Genomic DNA, 19215 nt, shown 5'->3' with positions numbered 1-19215 from the left:
TAGTATGATACAGTAGCTGCAGTGTGTTCGTGTCCCCTGTGCTTCATCCTCAATCTTAATAAGCTCATGCAAACCAAGAGCAAAAAAAGCGGAACCTCTCATCGCCCTGTGGCTCGTAACAAAAGGAGCGAATCATTCTGCAAACTCCATTAGCGCCTCCTTAAAGCTGACTCAGCAGATGCAATTTAGATTTACTGCCTCCAGCTCCTGTTTTCTACTCAGTGTTCCTCTCAGTGTGCAGGACAGTTTGCACCTTTGATTTACAGCCCGTCACCTCCTCTGCTGTGTCACTGCTCACTGTTTGATGCTCTTTGTCCATCTCCTTCACATCTGTTTGCTCAGTACCTCCTCTCGTCTCCTCATCAGGTGTGATTCTGGTTATTGGTTTCTGTGTTCGCCTTCGTAAGCGTCTGCAATCCCCTGTACATGGAATCAGCACACAAATCCCTTTGAAAGTAAAATTTTATGTGTACACATGTTTCTACAAGTCGTGAAATTACTTTGCCCAGAGATAGACTGTAAATCTTGAGACTTGCTAGTGCCCCCTAGTGGCTGCAGTGTTCATAGCAGCTAATATTACAACATACTGATCAATTAGCGAGTCTTACAGCTGTTCCGGTGTTGGGGTTTAAAAAGTAAGGGTGGTAGAGAAAAGGTCAAGGCTGATGAAAATGAAGGCCGGGTCATGAATATGTTAATTATAATCATATATGCAAATACAACATTTTAAACCACTTACTGTGCATGATGCAAGATTGTGCTAAACGCATCAACACTCCAAAAGTGATGGGGGGGAGAGACGACATCAGTGATAAACACACATATCAATACATCTGTGATAGGACAATATCGACCAATAAAATCAGCCTGCTGATATCTCTGTTGGCCTGTATTGCTAACATTAGCTAACCATGAGCTATAATCAACAACCAAGTAAGGCTGCAGCAGCAAGACCGTTGAATGTATTGACCAGATCCTGGGTCTGTTTTATTGCTGATAAATTCAGCATTTAAATTTTAAGAGGAAGGATGTGTCAGTTTCCTTTTTTAGACATTACTTGTTCTCTCCTCCAGGTCTCTTAAAAAAAGGAAAATGTGAAAAGCTAGTCGACTCTGGTCATTTCTTTTCTCCGCAGTCTCATTTCAGGAATTTCTTTTGCTGTTGCACCTAACTTTGGTTTGCGGTTGGTGATGAAGGACTCTATTTGCTTGCGGTTTGTTTTCATTAGAATTTGTTTGCGTCTTGACTTGTTTGCAGAAATTTGTTGGCAAAGATGAAAACTTGTGCTCTCACCTCAAGCAAAATCCAGGCAGTAAAGCAGAGAATGGCTTTGCAAAGCCACGTTTGAATATATGTGTAATTATAAAGGCTTGCTCTTCTGCAGCTACTTTAAAGACATGAACCTCATGACCAAATTATCTCAACAACAAAGACCCTCTCAGATATGTTATTGGTGTTGTTGTGTTTCTAGGCTGGAACTCCTCCCTGCAAACCAGCCGTGCTTATATAATCTAATAATTTTCAGAATAAGTTCAGACGCTTTTGTTCAAACAGCAAACATTTTAATTAGCAGCCTGGCTGAGAGCCACAGCGCAGCACAAAGGCATCTAATAAGAAAACCTCGTCATATGAAATGAGCTCCTTCCTTTGCCTTCAGCCTTTGATTAATTATGCACAAGTATTCCATTACTGCCGATGTATATGGCATTCCCCGCAGTACACCATTATTAATTATCATAGCCATTAAGAGGGACGTGGACAAGAGATTGGTGCTCTGCTGTCCCTGCTGAAGATGGAGGATAAATGGAGGAATATTCCACCGAGACTCATAAAACCAGCCACGTAGATTCATAATTAAGTTCATCACTTTCTCTGAAAAATAGAACTCTTTGCATAGAAGTCTTTGCATGTTTGTGCATATAGCTGTTGATTCAACATCCATAACTATTCATTATATTTCCACATAAACTGCAGAAGGAATGGAGCTGACTGTGACTGCAGGATTTATGCTTGAACTCCTGTTCTGGTGTATTCAACATGAACAAAGCTGCACATTTGTCTTTCTTTCTGTTCATTAAAATCAAAAATACACCAATATCCAAGACACAGACAATGATTGACTGAGAGATGCAGCGTAAAAACACCACACATCATGAACAGAGAAAACATGAGTAGTAATGTAATGTAAGGCCACATAATGCAACATAATGCAATGTGACAGAAGGCTAGCGTTAAGTTATGCAGCATAACACAAAGTAACACATGTTTTTCTTTACCGTGCAGATGGTGGCGTAATGAAGTGCAACAGAACGTCCTCAAGCACAACATTTCGTTAGTCTAATATCGTGTAATTTGGTTCCCAAGCACTTACTGAGTGTTGCTGATGTAACACAGTGGTAAACATGACCCCGACCGAACGCTTTAGGAATGTGTTGCATGGCGTCCCAGCTTTTTTTTTATGGCATTCGGAGTCGTATCCAGTCAAACTTGTGACAGGAAGTGACACGACACACATCGGTGACAGTTTGTCTCCATTTATATGTTGAACAAAAACGCTCTGAAAACCCTCTTGAGAGTTTCACCAGCGGCTGTGAGAAACCGCCGCGCTGCAGCTTCTCACCGGGCTCAAGCAGTAAACGCCAAACCTACCCTTCAAACCAAAAAGCAGAAAAATGCTTTTAATTGAGGTCGTAGCTATGAAGTTAAGGAGCAGATTTCACCCTGATGGTTCAGGAGATTGAAATGGGAGAATGAGATCAGCTTATTGGCCTCTCCACAGGCCGGTTATCTTTGAGTGTGGTGATGTAGTGCAGGTATAAACTATCCAGCCACCTGGTTCTGTCCAACACTTTTTATTCTCCTCACTTTCTTTTGTAGAAACCAGAGCTAAAACTTCTCAGATACTAAGATCCTGAACAGCATTCAGATGTTTTAAATTTGAAGATACTGGGTTTTAATATCAGCATTGATATTTTATCTGCGTTGTCAGATTTTTTACTGTCCTCAAATCAGTTGCTATACTAAACCTGTCTGTTCTCTGTCTGCTGGTGCTCTTCTCTACACTCGCTGCAGGAAAGCAGACCTATTGTAGATAAACCAAACTCCCTTTACACCAACTCCTCCCACTGACCTGCAGAGATAAATGAACTGCATGATCCGTTCACAGATCTGTCTTCGATTCTCTTGTATTCACTAAATTTAATTCAAATGATATATGCGCACGCTCCTTCCAACGACGAACAGATCAGATATTTGTCTCCAGAATAAATGCATGTAATGACCTTTTCTTGCTAAGGGAACAACAAGCAGGGAGAAAAGATAATAGAAAATTTAAATTTAAAACAAAGCACTTTTAGATGAGCTCTGCTTCACTAATTCATTAAGATAGGTGAAATAACCGTAATGAAGCCTGAACAGCAACAAATTGATCCCACATCCCTCGTTTTAATCACTGCAGGCCTGCATGACGCAGTTACCTGATAGTGTTTGAATGTTTGTATCGAGGAAGCACACAAAGAGTCGGATATGAGGACGAGTTTCGTCCCACGAGACGGCCCCAGGAAAGTTTTGTGAAGTCCTTTTTCTTGATTTCACTACTTCAGAAAACGAGCCCGCAGAGACTCGGGTGAAATACCGTTTGCAAACAATCCTCAGCTTTGTGCCTTAACTCGACTCTCACCAGGAGGGACGAGTGGGCGCCGGGACGGCTCAGGTAATATCCGATAAGATCCAGGATCACAGGGAGGTACTCTGCATTCACTTTAAAGTAGCCACAAATTCAGGTAAGATAAGAAAAGATCAGACAACAAATATGTGGATTGGAAGAGGATTAATATTGGAGTCTTACCCTCCCACCTGGTGCTTCGGGGTAAATAAAACAAATGCACAAAAGGATTATTTGCAAATGTGTTTCGGACCAGGTGTAGTGGCAGGTGCTCTTTGCTGTAATCACTGGTGAATGATGTGCTGTATGTCTCCTCACTGCTCCGTGTCGTATCTCACAGGATGACAAGGTGACTTGGAAAGCGACTCTTTTACATCTTGATATTGGTGTGAATGTTGGGACTCGCTGGGTTCACGTCTTCTCTGAGTGTCTGGGGGGTTAATGCATGCTGGATTTTAATCTTTCCTTTACCTCTCGAGTGCTTTGTGCCGCTTCCTACTTTGCCCTGCTGTGTAGAAACTGTGGAGCGTTTCAGGTGACCGGAAATCTCTTCCGATTGCCTTTGTGCATCTCAGAATGTCACAGTGCAGCGTTTTCGTACGCCTCCCCAAACTGTTTGTGTCCACTTCCTGTTTTATTACAACCCGCCAGTCGTCCACTTCCAAAAGCAAAGCAGAAAAGATATTTGTCTCCTCGTGTATCGATGTTCACATTTTGTGATCAAGGAAATGGTCTCATCACAGGACGCAATGTAAAAATCTATTTTATTGGTAACTCTGCATTATTGAGCAGCAGCCTCATCCGATCAATACTTTTACAGCACGTCAGAAGGCAGCTGTTTTAATTTGCAAAGATTGATTTTTTTTTCTTTTTGCTGATCACAAGGTTCAAGGTTCAAGGTAACTTTATTGATACCCGTAGGTAGATTTGTTTTGCAGTCTGGAGCCCCCCCTCCCCCCCGAGGTCCCTGAGATCCAGAATTCACAAACAAGTTTTAGTGTTGATTCAAGCTGGGATGACTCAGTTTTTTCTTTCAGAATGATCCCGCTCGCTACTCGACAGCCAAATATCCTCCTTTAGATTTGTTTTTGCAAGAATAGAAATGTTGAGAAAGTTTAATCTGCATCTGTGATCAGAATCAAAACACAAAATATCAAACTTTCTTCATTGAAGCACAGTATTTTATAAGCGACTAGCTAAAATGTTGAAAAATAGCTCACAATATTAAAGCTGCATTACTACATTTTTGGCCACTAGGGGGCAGAAAACCACGGCGACGAGCTCACAGCAAATATTGATCTATGCAGGTTTAAGAAACTAAAATAATAACTGGATCTGAAACAAAAACTATTTAACTTTCTATCACATTTCATTCAGAGCTTTAAACGACTTTGTGAGACATCCTGCCAGCAGCCAAACAAACAGAAACAACCTCCTGGACTGAAGTAATGATGCAGAAAAAAACAAAACAAACACATTGGAAAGACGCAACAATCCAACCAAAACCTGCCTGATGTCCTCTGACATAATTCACCTTTTCTGAACATGAGCATCAGTCCAGACTGCTTTGTTGAAGGAATATTTCTAAGCATGAGGCGCCGCTGGCTGTCCTCACTTACCCATAAACCCTTGCTCTTTGTTGACTTGCATTGGTTTGATTGTTCCCAGCCCTAAATTAAATAAAGAAATAAAAATAAATACATTTCTTGACAGATGTCCAGGTGTCTTAGTGCAGTTTGTTCCCTCATGTCTGCTTTTGAATGCCATTTTTCTTACCTGACCTAAACCTACATGGAGAAAATGCTTAATTTGCCTTTAATGCAGACATAAATAATATCATATCTTCCAAAGTGGTTGTTACCTTCCTGTTGATTTATTCGACTTCATGGGCCTCAGTGAAAAAACTAAATGAAAATCCAATGAGAACCTGATTCAATAGTGGGACAAACTAAGCAGTAGAATTCATTTTCCACTTAATTTTACCACTGGGGACACACATTGGTTGGCATCGAGTTGAGCCTGCAGTTATCATCAGACTGTGACATTCATGAGTGGGTTGTTTTGGTGTGTGTTTGTGTGTGTGTGTTTCCTACTCCTTTATCTTTGCCTTCTCTCTGCTGCACATTGAGATATCTCATACGCCGCTTACGCTGCTTTTTAGAGCTCTTCTGTACACTACATTCAAGGAATCAGATGTATGTGCCCAATACTTGTAGTTCTCAAAGTGCAGCCAAAGATTAGTTCATCTGGCAACCGGAAAATTAAATGATTCTCAAGGATGATTGGAAGCTTAAGGTCGCTCTGATTTTCAAAAGGTTGGTTTGACAAAGCCACACTTGTGCTTTAAGTAACACAAACACATTTTTCATTGACCTGAATGCCACAGCAAAGGATGCACACAAAGGAGAGAACTGGTGGAGAGGCAGGTAAATTGTTTGGAGGGAAAAATGAAAGGAAGGTCAGTTGGTAGAAGGTGAAGAAATGAGGGATAAAAGTAACGCTGACAGTAAGTTAAAAGGCCAGAATGAATGCAAATGGATTGAAAGAAGGGTGAATGTAACCAGGCAAACCTCATGTTAGAAGGATGAAGCTGAAAATGTAGCTTGTGTGATGAAGGAGTGAAGCTGTCAGCCGTCAGTAGCTGTCCTCCATCTGTCTCGTTTCTCAGCACATGAAGTCGGGCCCTCTGAAGGACCCTCTGCTGGACGACCACGGCGACTTCAACAGGATGTGCGTGGCCATGAAGAAGATCGGCCTGGACGACACGGAGAAGCTGGACCTGTTCAGGGTGGTGGCCGGCGTGCTGCACCTCGGCAACATCGACTTCGAGGAGGCTGGGAGCACGTCAGGTGAGCTGCCGCAACACATCTGTGAAATGCATGAAAATACCTGAGAAGTCACAGGCAGCGCTTGTGACGACATGATGGTTAATCCATAAAGGTCCTGTCAGGGTTTGGTCTCAAGAAGCGGTTCTAAATGGAACCACTGCGAATTTACAAGAAGTAGAGATTTTAGCAATTATTGATAAGTGTTGATTAGTGTTGTAACCTAATCTTTGAGACTCATTAAGCAGCTGTAAACGACAACAGAGAGAGAACAACCTGCAGGTCTGACTCCACTGACAGGTGGTGTTTTGTCCTGTTTTCACATTCAGCTGAGACACATCACACACTGATGACACTGGAAGCCCACAGTTACACAGAGACGGTGCTATCAGACAGCCACAAGCAGCCGAAACCTGTTTGTTAAGCAGTTAGTGGAGTTCTGTTGAGCCTGATTTCAGTTTTGTTGGTCAGATTCAGTCCTGCCAGACTGTGCTGAGGGCTGAGTCGTCTCATGTTTCTTTTAGTTCTGTTTACATGTCAAATCTTTGCATCGCTGCTCTGACTGTTAGGATGTGTTTGAAAATACAACATAACACATTATTACTATAATGATATGATTATTCTTGTGGCCCCATCTGGGAGCCACTGAGACAGCCCGGAAGTTTAATACTTTTCTTTTTTCCTGTTTTAAAAGAACTCATCATGATGGTAAATGGTAATGACGGCGTGATTCTCATCAGTGTGAAGATCTTTGCTTTCAACATGCAGTATGTTGTTTTTCTTGCATTACTTGAATAATGTGACAAGAATCAGTCGACATTAAAAATAGTCCCTCCAGCTGTAGGCATCCCTGCCATTAGTCACCTTTGTCATGCACAGTTAATGTACTGGAAGTTTGTCCTCGCTGCCTCTGATGCAGAGATATAACCGGCTCGGGTTGTGATGCAGGGATGAAGACCTCAAATGAACTGAGACATGTGACGCTGGAGTAGCAGGAAGTGAAGGGGATTGTTCTGTGTGACATACAGAAAACTAACAAAATGCAAACTGCACATTCCGACAAGGACACAGAACCTCAAAGGCATCGTTAGAGGCTTCTGTTAGAGGACGTTAAAGAGTTCAGAGGTGAAGACGTTACCAGCTAATGTGCTGCGACACGCTCGTCATCACATTCATGCAACTATTTTAATGACTCTGTGGAAGTCATGTGAATCTGTGACAGGAAAATGCCCCCCAAATCTGTGATTTTAAGGGTTTAAGGCTCAGAATGAGCTGTTTGTTCTTTTGCTCCGAACTGGTTACAACATCCGCAAAGGTAAATTATAAGAGCATCACATTTAATCCACACTGACTGCAGTCGGACCCAAAACCAGCAGGATGTCAGTTTACTGAAAGTCAGCGACAAGCTAATTCTGAGTGCCTGCCTGTAATCAGCCAGTGTAAATTAAATTGGAGCGTGCCAAATACAGAATGTCATAAAAATAAGCTTAAAAAGAAAAGGGAATGTTTTGTGAAGGTGACGTCTGCAGTCGGATGTTTTCATGGTTCTGGATGTTTTAATTCACAAGCAGAGTGTGACTGATGCCTGTGGGTGTGTGTATATAAGCATGTAACCTCATCATCAGAGCGACAGAAAATTCATTTACGTGATCACATTTCTCTCGTTTAGTGATCAAGAAGATAATCAGCAGATTAATGAATGAATTAATGAAAATAATTACTAAAATAATTAGTGGCAGCCTTATGTAAAATAGTTAAAAATCAGTTCCACCTCGACCAAGTACAAGAACAAAATGATGCTAAAAAATTAATGCATGAGTAATAATAATCTAATGATAATAGTATATATTAGTTACAGTACGAATGTATAGTTTGATGTACTACATACACTCATAGAGGTCATTTTTGGCTTTCAGTACTTTTGATACTTACAGTACATTTCCTGATATTGTACAAATGCACTTTTACATAAGTAACATTGTCAAAAACTGCAGTTCCTCGAATGGCCACACGAGGCTGGCTGCAAAAGTGAGTCAGTCCCCATAGACCCCCATATTAAACTGCCCAACTTTACAGCAGAAACAAACATATTACATGCTTGAATTTTTATATAACTCACTTGTTTAAATCATATCAAGGCTTAAAGCTAGTCATAGTTATATGGGCATGGCTGCTGTGAGTGACAGTTAGCTGCTAGGTTTCAGCAACCAGCTCCACCCACGCGCCACCTCTCCGCCCATTTTTGGATTAGCTGGGAGTTTGGTGTTCTTCAGAAACCTGTGACCTCATGGAGACTGTTTTATACAGTCTTTGTGCAGGACTAATGGAATCCTTTAACAGTATGATACAGTATTAGTACTTAAGTAAAGGATCTGAATACTTCCTCCTTCACTGCCTTTACGTACTGTATCATTTGGACCAAGCCCAGAGACCACAAGCGTGATGGGAGGACAGTTCATCATCAGCTATTTCCGATGAGTTTTCAGACTGCGGCCTACAGCGGTCCGTGATTACATCAGAAACCATCCATCTCGCCGGCGTCTCCAGTCCCAAACGGCACCATTTTGGCTCCTAAGAGGCAGATGCCAGTTTGATCTCATCCCTCAAGACTCTGCACTTTGATTGATCGCTGTAATATTCAGCCCCCATCTCCCTTTCTCTCACTTCAACCTCATTGTGGTCAAAGACAAACGATTTTATAATACGTGGCGTTGGTGTCAGGCGAGGGCGTCCCGTTGTGCTTGTTTTTCACATGTAATTAAAACCCAAAGGAATCATAACAGCCAACTTATGATTTGCACATCTTGAATTATTTTTCTTTCACTAAAGGGAAATTAATTAAATAATTGAAAAAAAAAAAAACTCATAAAATAATTATTCGGCCGATCATTTCAAGTATTTTATTCTCTACATTTCAAGTGTCGTGTTGCAGCACGGTGGTGTCACATGCTCCACCCCATCTCACGCCTCATTATTCAGACTAAACCCTGCAGGGAGGCTCAGTTTCCATGAAAATCAACTGATCCTTTGAACTTCACCAGTCAAGTTCCTCAGCTCTCGGTCCCTCCCCGTCGTTTTCTCCCTCGGCAGGGAAGAAGAGGAAGCTCAGCGGGGCGCCTATTAAATAGACTGGTTCTCACAGCGGGTGGCGATCGAGGCGCGTGTTTTACAGCAACTGAGAAGACTGTGTTCAGTCAGAGGGGGTAATCATCCACTGTTTGAGACGGGCTTGACTTATAGTTTGCGGTTTGGATAGAGGTGATTTTAGGGAGCTCTTAAATAATATTTATTTGTATTTGGGGAGACCAGAAGAATTTTTTTAGTTAGGGAAAACCTTTAGAAGTCAAACAAAGATATGCCTCTTTAACTCCAATTATACTGAGACTTACAGGCATTTATAAATAGCAGCCTTCCAAGAATATTACAGATCTGATGGCTGGACTCCTCAGAAACACCCACCGGTGGCAGAGAATCACCCAGTAGGAGATTAGAAGGAGAAGGTGGAGATGGATGTCAGGACAGACCTCAATATGCAAACCCACAGAGAGAAAAGTAGACTGCTCCTGTAACAGTACACAATCTAATATCAACATAGCATTACACTACATTATAGGGCTAGAAAATCTTTTAACTTGACTAAATCTGACATAAGACGCTAATGTTTTAGTGTTAGGGTTATATTAAGAGTTTGAGGGTTCTAATTAACGACTACTAATTAATAACAGTTAGCAAGTGAAGGCTATCATTCTGTGTTTGTTACAACGTAAAAATTTCATCTGCCGATAGCAGGCTACGGTTACATTACCGTGCTGTAGTTGACTGTTTCACCACTAGATGTCACTGTTATTATTTTGCACTTGCTATAGATTAAGGTTGTACAGTTACCACCTAATCGTAATTCTGTCCTAGTTTATGTACCCTTTTGTCGTTGTTTGGTGATTAACGTAAGATATTTAAAGTGGGCGCGAGAGACAATGGTAATAAACACTGCACTGAGAATAGTGCCTTTCACTGATTGGTCACAGGAAGTGAGTCAGCGCATCGTTGAGTGAGGGCTTTGCACACTAACTTAAGAGAGAACGTGCGTGCAGCTGATGCAGCAGAGCACAGATGCCAGAAAGACGAGCCTGGAAAGATTGGACAGGACTCAGATGTTCATAAAGAGTCGTCGTGGCTGCAGGAGGACTTAAATGACTATTTCACATAAAGGATTTTGTTTGTTTTTTTAATTTAGTAAGTGGTTAGGGAGGTTGTTAAAGCAAAACGTCTCGTGCAAGTAGGGGTTTTAGGATCTTTCTGTAGGGTATCTGTCATCTGCAGCTGCCTGGCTTTGGATTGCTTCATATCACCAGGCTATTCTGCTAATGTCTCCCAACAGTTTGTTCTTTAAGGTTATGGGTTTCCTGCTTCTACCTTCTTTCATATTTCGCTTTTGGTTATTTCAAGTCCTTTCCAGAGACATTACATGAACGTATATTTATGTTTTTAGCCGCTCTAAAGCTTCAGGAATATTGCCTCGACTGTCAACACTACGAGGAAATCCTCTAAACCCTGATATTTCCCTTAAATAACTTTTAAGAATTTTTTTTTTTATGTGCCAGTTTGTTTTTTCAGCATCAGTTATTGGGCAGCCAAAGTTTTACAGGCCTGATTGTTTTGTTCAACTCATTTAAGAACTGCATTGATTTATAAGCAGTTTTACGATTGCATACGAAGGCAGATGTTGTAATTCCCTTTAACAAGCGTGGGCTCGTGTAAACACGTTCTGCGTTCTGCTACGAGGCTCGAGATGTAATTGATGTTTTTCCACATGTCCTGCATTTTTATGGTTGCATGAAAGCACTGCTGTTGACACAAATCTGCGTTGTGGTCGAATAGAGTACGATTTCTGTTCTTCATCTCGTGCATTCATTAGACGTCATTCCAGCACCGTGCGCTGTTTGCAAAGCGAAGACGTCGTGTTTTTTATTGCTGCACCGTGTGTCATCAGTTTAAACACATTCAGCCTGACGTATTTGGGATATTCAGACGCTGTAGGATCTGACTGCAGTGTAATACAGTGAGTTCAGTGTGTTTGAATGAAGCTTGTCTGCACAGCGTGTGTGTGTGATGATCGATGTGCTGATGGATCTAGGAGGGTTGAGAAGGTCTGTAAAAAGCATCACAACCCCAAATCATGTCCTCAAAGTGTCATCTGGCTCAGCAGAATATTTTTGGACAACTCAGTTCTTTGAACAGATTAATTAGCAGTTTCATCTCTGCATGCGATCTGTGCATTGCAGCATTTTGGATATTATAGAAATCCTGCTGAGGGTATTCTGGGTTGCTGGCTGCAGATGCAGAGGTCAAACTGATCTGAATGGACATGGTGAAGCTCATCGTCAGAGTTGTCTGTGTCTTCCCATAAATCACTGGACCTTTGGTACTTGTGGAACAGAGTTGACAGTCAGAACTCAATTCACCTCAGGACTCAACTTATTTCAAAATAATCCGAGAAATCTATGAGGACAAGCTGGAGATAATGAAGCTTAATTAACTAGGAATTAGTCCTTCAGTCTTTGGCTCTACTCTAATATGTACTTGAAGCATTTCCTTCACTGAATCCCCCTTCAGTCTGAACATTGATTTGATATTAGCTCACTTAGCTTTCAGGAGCCATTGATTGTTGGCATTGATCAGAGAAGCACCTCCGAATGCTGTGAAGTGTTGTCACCAAACAGCATGTGGGTTTATAAGATGTACGCCCATTGATCCAAACATCCCAGATATACTCCTACAGTGTTTATGAATACATAGTTGTCAGTTCTTGAATATGAGCCGTAGTTGGCCCAGATTCAGAATTAGACAGACTGGTTTAAGATGGTGTTGATGTGACTGGAGATGCTGTTCATGTTTTACGTCTTCAGGAACCAGTGGGCCTGCAGCTGAGAACCACAGCTCTATACGTCAATCAAAATGTTTCTTTACAACAAGTAAAGCATTTGAAGTACTTTTACCTCCAAATTGTTCTCAGATGAAGTACTTCAGTGCATTTATTTACTATAAACGTATTGTGTTGTCACATGAAATTGCAGTTCACTGTTTAATGCTGTCAGTCCTGCTGTGTTTAGCTCTTTTAGCTCTATTAGCTTTGTTAACTGTAAGCTATTAGCGCCATTAGCTGTTGGCTCTGTGAGCTCCCTTAACTGTAAATTATAAGCTCTTTTAGCTAAATTAGGGCAGTTAACTATAAACTATTCCCTCCATTAGCTGTTAGCTCCATTAGCATCATTAATGATAAGCTATTAGCTCCGTTAGTTATTAGCTCTGTTAGCTGTTAGCGTTCTTAGCTCTGTTAGCTGTTTGCTTTCATAGCTTTGTTAGCTGTAAGCTATTAACTCTGTTAGCTGTCAGCTCGATTAGCACTGTTAAGTGTAAGCGATTAGCTACATTAGCAGTTAGCTCCTTTAGCTTTGCTAACGATAAGATATTAGCCCTGTTAGTTGTTAGCTCTTTAAGCTCTGTTAACTGTAAGACATAAGCTTCATTAGCTGTTAGCTTTGTTAGCTCTGTTAGCCCTGTTAGCTGTTGAACACACTGCAGGACTCTGCCACCCACTGGCTGCTACCAGCTAACTAGCTCCCATCCTGCTTATTCCAACACAGATTTGGTGCCTTGGTCTGTTTGGATTTTAATGTGGTCTCGCGCTGAGTCGCCTGTCGGTAATGGTATCCATGGTAACAGCATTGACGGCCGCTGTAGCCCTGAAGCTGGCGTGACAAACTTCCGCACGCAGAACCTCTCTTTCACGTCAGTGTTTGAATAGAGTTCCCTGTGTGTCGGCCGCACTGTCTTCTTCTCTCAGCCCACCCGGTTTCTTCCGGCTTTGTTCGTTCCTCCCCGGACCTGCACAGTTCACAGCTCGTGGGTGTTACTCTCGCTCGCTCCATACATAATGAGCACTGTGAATTGCCCTCACCTTTAAGTAGGGCGCACGTAGGCCGGCTTGTCAATTTGTCATCATGGAAGTGCACGTTGTTATAGAAATGCGGGGGACTTGAAGGATTACTTCATTCATATTTTACACCCACTTAATCCTTTGGCACGACGTTAGAAACGGTTTATTCCAGCGTAGATCAGAGAGAGAGATGACCTGGTCACTCGATACCTTTGAACAGCCGAGTTCTCCGTGACCTGCCTGACTTGTATGTTTATGGTATGTTGAAGGAGACTGTAATGAGAACACGACCTCACCTCTGAAAAGGCAGGAATGAAACTCAAAGGTGTTCACTAACCTCACTGCAAACTGAACATCAGACAGCATCGGTTCATCTCTACCAAAGTCATGTGAAGACTTTTAAAAACATCTATCTCACTACAAATCGCCTCAATGTTGCACATTTAAAGCTGATGTTCCCGTATTATTGTTTTGATCATTAAAACTTCCATCTTTCTAAACTTTGGGATCATGTTCAGACTTCTGTCAAGTCTCAAGACGTTTGGCTCGAATCCTTCCTGTTTCCTCAACCTCCTCCCAGATCCATATTCTTCATATGTTTACAATCTATCCAGGATTTTGTCTTTCAGATTGTCCTCACTGTAATTTCACAGTTTGTCTTATTTTGCATGCAACATCATGGCGTATCTGTCCATCCCTCCTCTGTTGCTCCTCTTCAGGTTTCTTCTATGTTTTTACCTGTTTCTGTGGAGTGGGTGGAATCGATGGTCTGAGGTCGAGGGTGTTGGATGCCGCACAGATTGTGAAACCCCCCGAAGCAAACTTGTGATATCATTTGATTGGTTGCCGAACCTAAGATTGTCATTTTAAATCACATTGCTTCTATTTTATCTTTAACAAATAGGACACATGCGTGGATTCACTGAAACAAAGGCAATGAAACAGTTAATGGCAATTTTCATGCTAATCTAAGTGTTTTGGCTGAAGTAAAGGTCCACCTGTTTAGATTCAAATCTTGTAGTGAAAAGTATCTGAGTGTTTGATTTTATTGCCAACCCTCTCCTTCAGGTGGAAGGTTGCCTCATGTAACCCACAGGCTCTTGCTTCCTCTTACCTTGCCTAGCCTCTGAGTTCTGATTCCCCGGGGCTGATGTTTGACCTTCTCCTTGTCTTCCAGGTGGCTGCACCATCAAGAACCAGTCGAGTCAGACGCTGGAGCACTGTGCCGAGCTGCTGGGCCTGGAGGAGGAGGACCTGAGGGTCAGCCTCACCACCAGGGTCATGCTCACAACAGCAGGGGGCGCCAAAGGAACAGTCATCAAGTAAGAGGCTTGCTTTTACACACACACACGCACACACGCACACACTCACACACTCACACAGGTTTATTCAACAGCTGTTGAGACAAACAGACACCTTGCGCTCTTGGAGCTTTTGATGGATGTTTATCTTTTACATTACCTTTTATAGACTAAATAATTGATTGACAAGGAAAATGATGAAATCATTAGTTGCAACTCTGCACACAGATACACACATAATATGTGTTAATCACAGGTTGCATAAATGTCCATCAGTTGTTAATGTTTCCACCAAGCAGTGATTTTATCTGGTAAAACGACCAAACTTTCAATCTCAGCTTGTATAGTTGTTATAGTGTTCTTAGAACTGATTTTTTTGGCCACATGGGGGCAGCAGAAACACTGATGTATCATCATAAACATGTTATCAAACACTTGCTTATTTCAGCCTCCAGCCGGGGAGGCGCAGGTAGTGCACAGAGGGCTTTTAGGGCTTTTCTGTGAAAGCCACTGCCTGCAATAAGAGCGGTTAGAGTGAACGTAACAATGAGCTGAAACTCATTTTAAAGCTCCGTGAGGCCGACAGGAGCTGCTGGTCAGGTGATAGTCCTCTGTGGATTCATCACATTGTTTTCACATTGTCATTTGATATATTTTTATTACAAAAATATCAACAATAGAAGCTTTAATGTGCCCAGAGTGTAAATTTCAACATCTGGAATTCCACAACAACTGAAAAGATCATGTAATACGATTGAAAGCTCCAGAACAGCTGCTGAATGGACCTTGTGAAGAGGGTGTGCAGCGCATTTGAAGAAAAAAAAGCCAAGACTAATTGAATTTTGTGCAGCAGATTGTTTTTGCTTCACTTTAAACCACCTCATAACCCCTTTAGAATAACGTTGGTGCCCCCTGGAGGAGTCCTGCCCTTCAGGCTGGGAACCACTGCAGTCACACACTCCTACTACACCCATCAACAGGGCTGCATATAGGCACACACACACACTCACTGACAGAGCAGATGGTTGATGTATTGCTTGTCTTGTTATCATTGTCCAGGGGGAGACTCGCTCCCTCCAGCTGACATCAGAATATACAGTAAACTGAAGCGAGGCTCAGAGGAGCAGCTGCAGAGCTGGTTAGCAGCCTGTCGGAGCTCCAGCAGCTGGCTGACTCGCCTCCTCGTCTTATTGTCCAGAAGGACAGTCGCGCACAACCACCGGATCAAACCTGAATGTTTTTGCCAGCAGCCATTATGAATGAAGTGGTCGGCCATCTGGACTTCCAGCGAAGCGTCCGGTTGCTGAAATTTGGAAAGTTCACTGCTCAGATTTAGAACGTATGTCGGCGTACCTACTTCTGAGGTGTGTGTGTGTGTGTGTGTATGAAGAAGATGTTAAGCCTCGACGCTGGCGGCAGCTGAGGCCAGAAGTGTTATACATGTGCTCGGGTTGTCCGTCCATCCGTCCGTTCTGTACGTCCCTTTCTCATGAACATGATATCTCTTCTTGAGGGAATTTCTTCAAATTTAACACAAACGTCCGCTAAATTGTTGTAAGTGTTTGCCGCATCAGTGAAGAACATTTTTAGTAGTAGTAGTCAGAATTACCCACAAATCTCTGTGTCACACATCGCTGTTTTGTCCTCAGTCCCTCTGAAACCGAGGGAATCCCTGTTTACAGGCTCTTTCACTGAGGGTGACCTTCATGGGTTTCTGCAGCATGAAAGGCACCACAAATTATGCTGATAGAAAACATCCCCCTCTAATATTATTAATGGCTCATATTTGGAAAGGCGAGGTAAATAAAAGCAGTTTATCCAGGCAGGAGGAAGTGTGAGGCAGTGAACGTGTCGAGTTTGTGTGCTGTTGGTCGCTTCATTTATATCAACTCTCTCCAAAGATATTTATATTTAAAATTCATGTGTTTGCTATCTATTTATCCAGAACTTTGTGTTGTTTCATCTAAATACTTCTACTTTCTCAGAGCAGTCCCTGTTCAGAAAGTACAAGTGTGTTTCTGGTCCTCTGTCCAGGAGGGATTTAAAACGAGGGCTGGTTTCTGTTCCACAAGACTATGTGTCGTGTTTACATGCACTGAAATCCTCTCCAGTTACTGATTGTTCCACATGCTGAACTGTGAGAGGCCTAATTTACATTTACTGTGTTAGATTAAATAGGACACTTAGCATGTTGGAGCACATATGGCGCTCTCCGCCTGCTGCAGCAAAACACTCTGGACTTCACACGGTTACTGATGTGTGTTTGTGGAAAAGGAGGTCGTGTCTGATGTGGGTTTCATTTCCCAGGGTTTGATTTAGAGTCTTTCACCTCACATCGTGTTATGTTTTTGATTTTTCTTCAGTGAAGGCAACAGGCTTTTGGAAATGATTTTGAAGCTTTTAACTAAATGCATTTATTAATTTAAGATCAGCTACACGAGCGCACCTGTGGTGTCCAGTCCACTCTGCACCACCTGCAGACTCATGTGCTGATATGCTTTGAGGTGAGCATTTTTGAATTGGAAACAGACAATCTGACGGTCACGTAGACTTCAAGCAGTGATCTGGCAGGTGTTGATCACTTTGGTCCAAACGTCAGTGTCTCAAAGTTCCCTTTGACAGGCTGACAAGAAAACTTTTAACGACATTCATGGTGCCCACATGATGAATCCCTCTGTCTTTGGTGACCCTCCTCTGACTTTTCCTCTTGCGCCCCCTTGAGGTTGACATGTTGAAAATAGCGAAAAATAACCGACCCAGCTTCTCAGAGTCCAAGGTGATGTCTTTAAATGTCTTGTTTTGTAAGTCCAAAATCCAAAGTCAGTCAGTTTAATGTGAGATAAAACAGAGAAAAGCAGGTAATCTGATAACAGGCTGATTACAGCATTTTCTGCATGAAAAATTACTTAAATGATTGTTGAAATATGATTCGTTTTCTTTCGAGGGACTAATCGACCACTCAGCTAATTGTTACACCTCTAGATCATAAATTATCTATCTGTCTGTCCTTTAACCAACCAACCACAGACTGATACCACTTACGTTGTCAGCATATTAGCATTTAGCTCGTGCGATGCAGCTTCACAGAGCTGCTTGCAGGTCCGTCGACTCTTCGTCTTGTTGATTTCAACTTGCGATTTGAATATCTGGATCCCGAATGAAAAAATAAATGCTAAAGTTGAAAGCACTGACTTTTGTGAAGGATCAACTTTAAACCAGGTGGACACCAGCGTGACTTGGTGACAGATAAAGACGTAAACAAAGACGAGGGCAAGAAATGAAGCGTTTACAGCCAGACAGGCAGCTTGGGCCATTCACAGCTTCACCCATCGCCTCCAGCTTAACAAGATAAATGTGAACCTGTGAAGCGTTACGGAGGAGGAGGAGGAGCTGGGCTGAGTATTAGACCATTTTTACGCCTCAGTACTCGACCCCAAGGGAGAGCTTCAGGTATTAGAAGGTACCTCGGGCTCAGAGCTGGAACGAACAGATACCTAAACAAACCCGCATCAGATTGCGCTGCTCTTTCATGGCGAGTTCAGTGCAGCTAATAACTTAATCCTCAGAGCGATGAAGAAGATGAGACGGGAGGGCAGAGACACAACCACACACCACCAGGCAGTGATGAGAAAATGACACGGCGCTCATATCCAGACCACCCAGGAGGCTGTTAACAGCGTTTAGTTTGACCCACCTGAGCAGTTTAAGTGAGGACATGTCTGAGTGAAAAGAACAAGATTTAAACACAATGAATATACAAACTGACCAGTCTGGCTAATATAAACTTACATTTTGTTAAAAAAATATGTAAAAAAAATGTTGCAACACAGAATTTTGTGGAGCATCTTAACAGTTAAATTAATTTAATAAAATATAAACAGAAGAACATAATGCACCAAAGTTTTTTTTCCTCTCCCTGGTATGTGCCGATCGCTGGAGCAGCTACGATGAAAGTTAATGCGACTCATGTTGTCGTATCCAAACAGAGACGGTCGACCCAGTTAAGCATTTCTCCCCTGAAGCACAATCCATGTTGTCCGGTTTGAGTAACAGATCTCTGAGTCTGAAGGCCTGTCAGACACCAAAATGTTGCTCAGCAGGTTGAAATCCTGAGAGACAGCATTTTACAACTCTGGAAAGTTATCATATGATCCCCCATTTCTGCGAGATGAACAGTAGAGTTACTGCCTTGCTAAGGAATTTAGTTGGCCAACACAGCAAAATCATCATGCTGTGGCAAAAGTTGAACCGGATCTCCCAATAGAGATGCCTAAATGAAATTAATGTTATTAATGCTGATGTGTGTGTGTGTGTGTATGTGTGGTCATGTATTACTGAGGGTAAGGGTTATGGCTATTATGGCTACGGTTTGGGTAAGTCTCCAGGACATTAATGTAAGACTGTGTGTGTGTGTGTGTGTGTGTGTGTGTGTGTATTAGTGTGTTAGTGTGTGTGGTGGTTGTATTTTTAAAAAAGGAAGCTGTAGCT

At 42.2% G+C, this 19215-nt stretch overlaps 1 protein-coding gene across 4 annotated transcripts in view; it reads left to right on the top strand.

Moving 5' to 3' along the window:
• The window catches only part of myo6a (myosin VIa), a 134091-nt gene that overhangs the window by 41823 nt on the left and 73053 nt on the right, over nt 1–19215 (top strand). For all 4 annotated transcript variants that reach the window (XM_041958170.1, XM_041958169.1, XM_041958168.1 and 1 more), the window contains exons 11-12: nt 6333–6513; nt 14604–14748. In XM_041958170.1, coding sequence (XP_041814104.1) covers nt 6333–6513; nt 14604–14748 — 326 coding nt within the window. The remainder of the gene's footprint in view (nt 1–6332; nt 6514–14603; nt 14749–19215) is intronic.

Source organism: Chelmon rostratus, chromosome 18 (assembly GCF_017976325.1).
Source record: "Chelmon rostratus isolate fCheRos1 chromosome 18, fCheRos1.pri, whole genome shotgun sequence".
Taxonomy (NCBI): Eukaryota; Metazoa; Chordata; class Actinopteri; order Chaetodontiformes; family Chaetodontidae; genus Chelmon; species Chelmon rostratus.
Note: the sequence above shows the minus strand (reverse complement) of the source record. Positions and strands in the feature narration are given on the sequence as shown.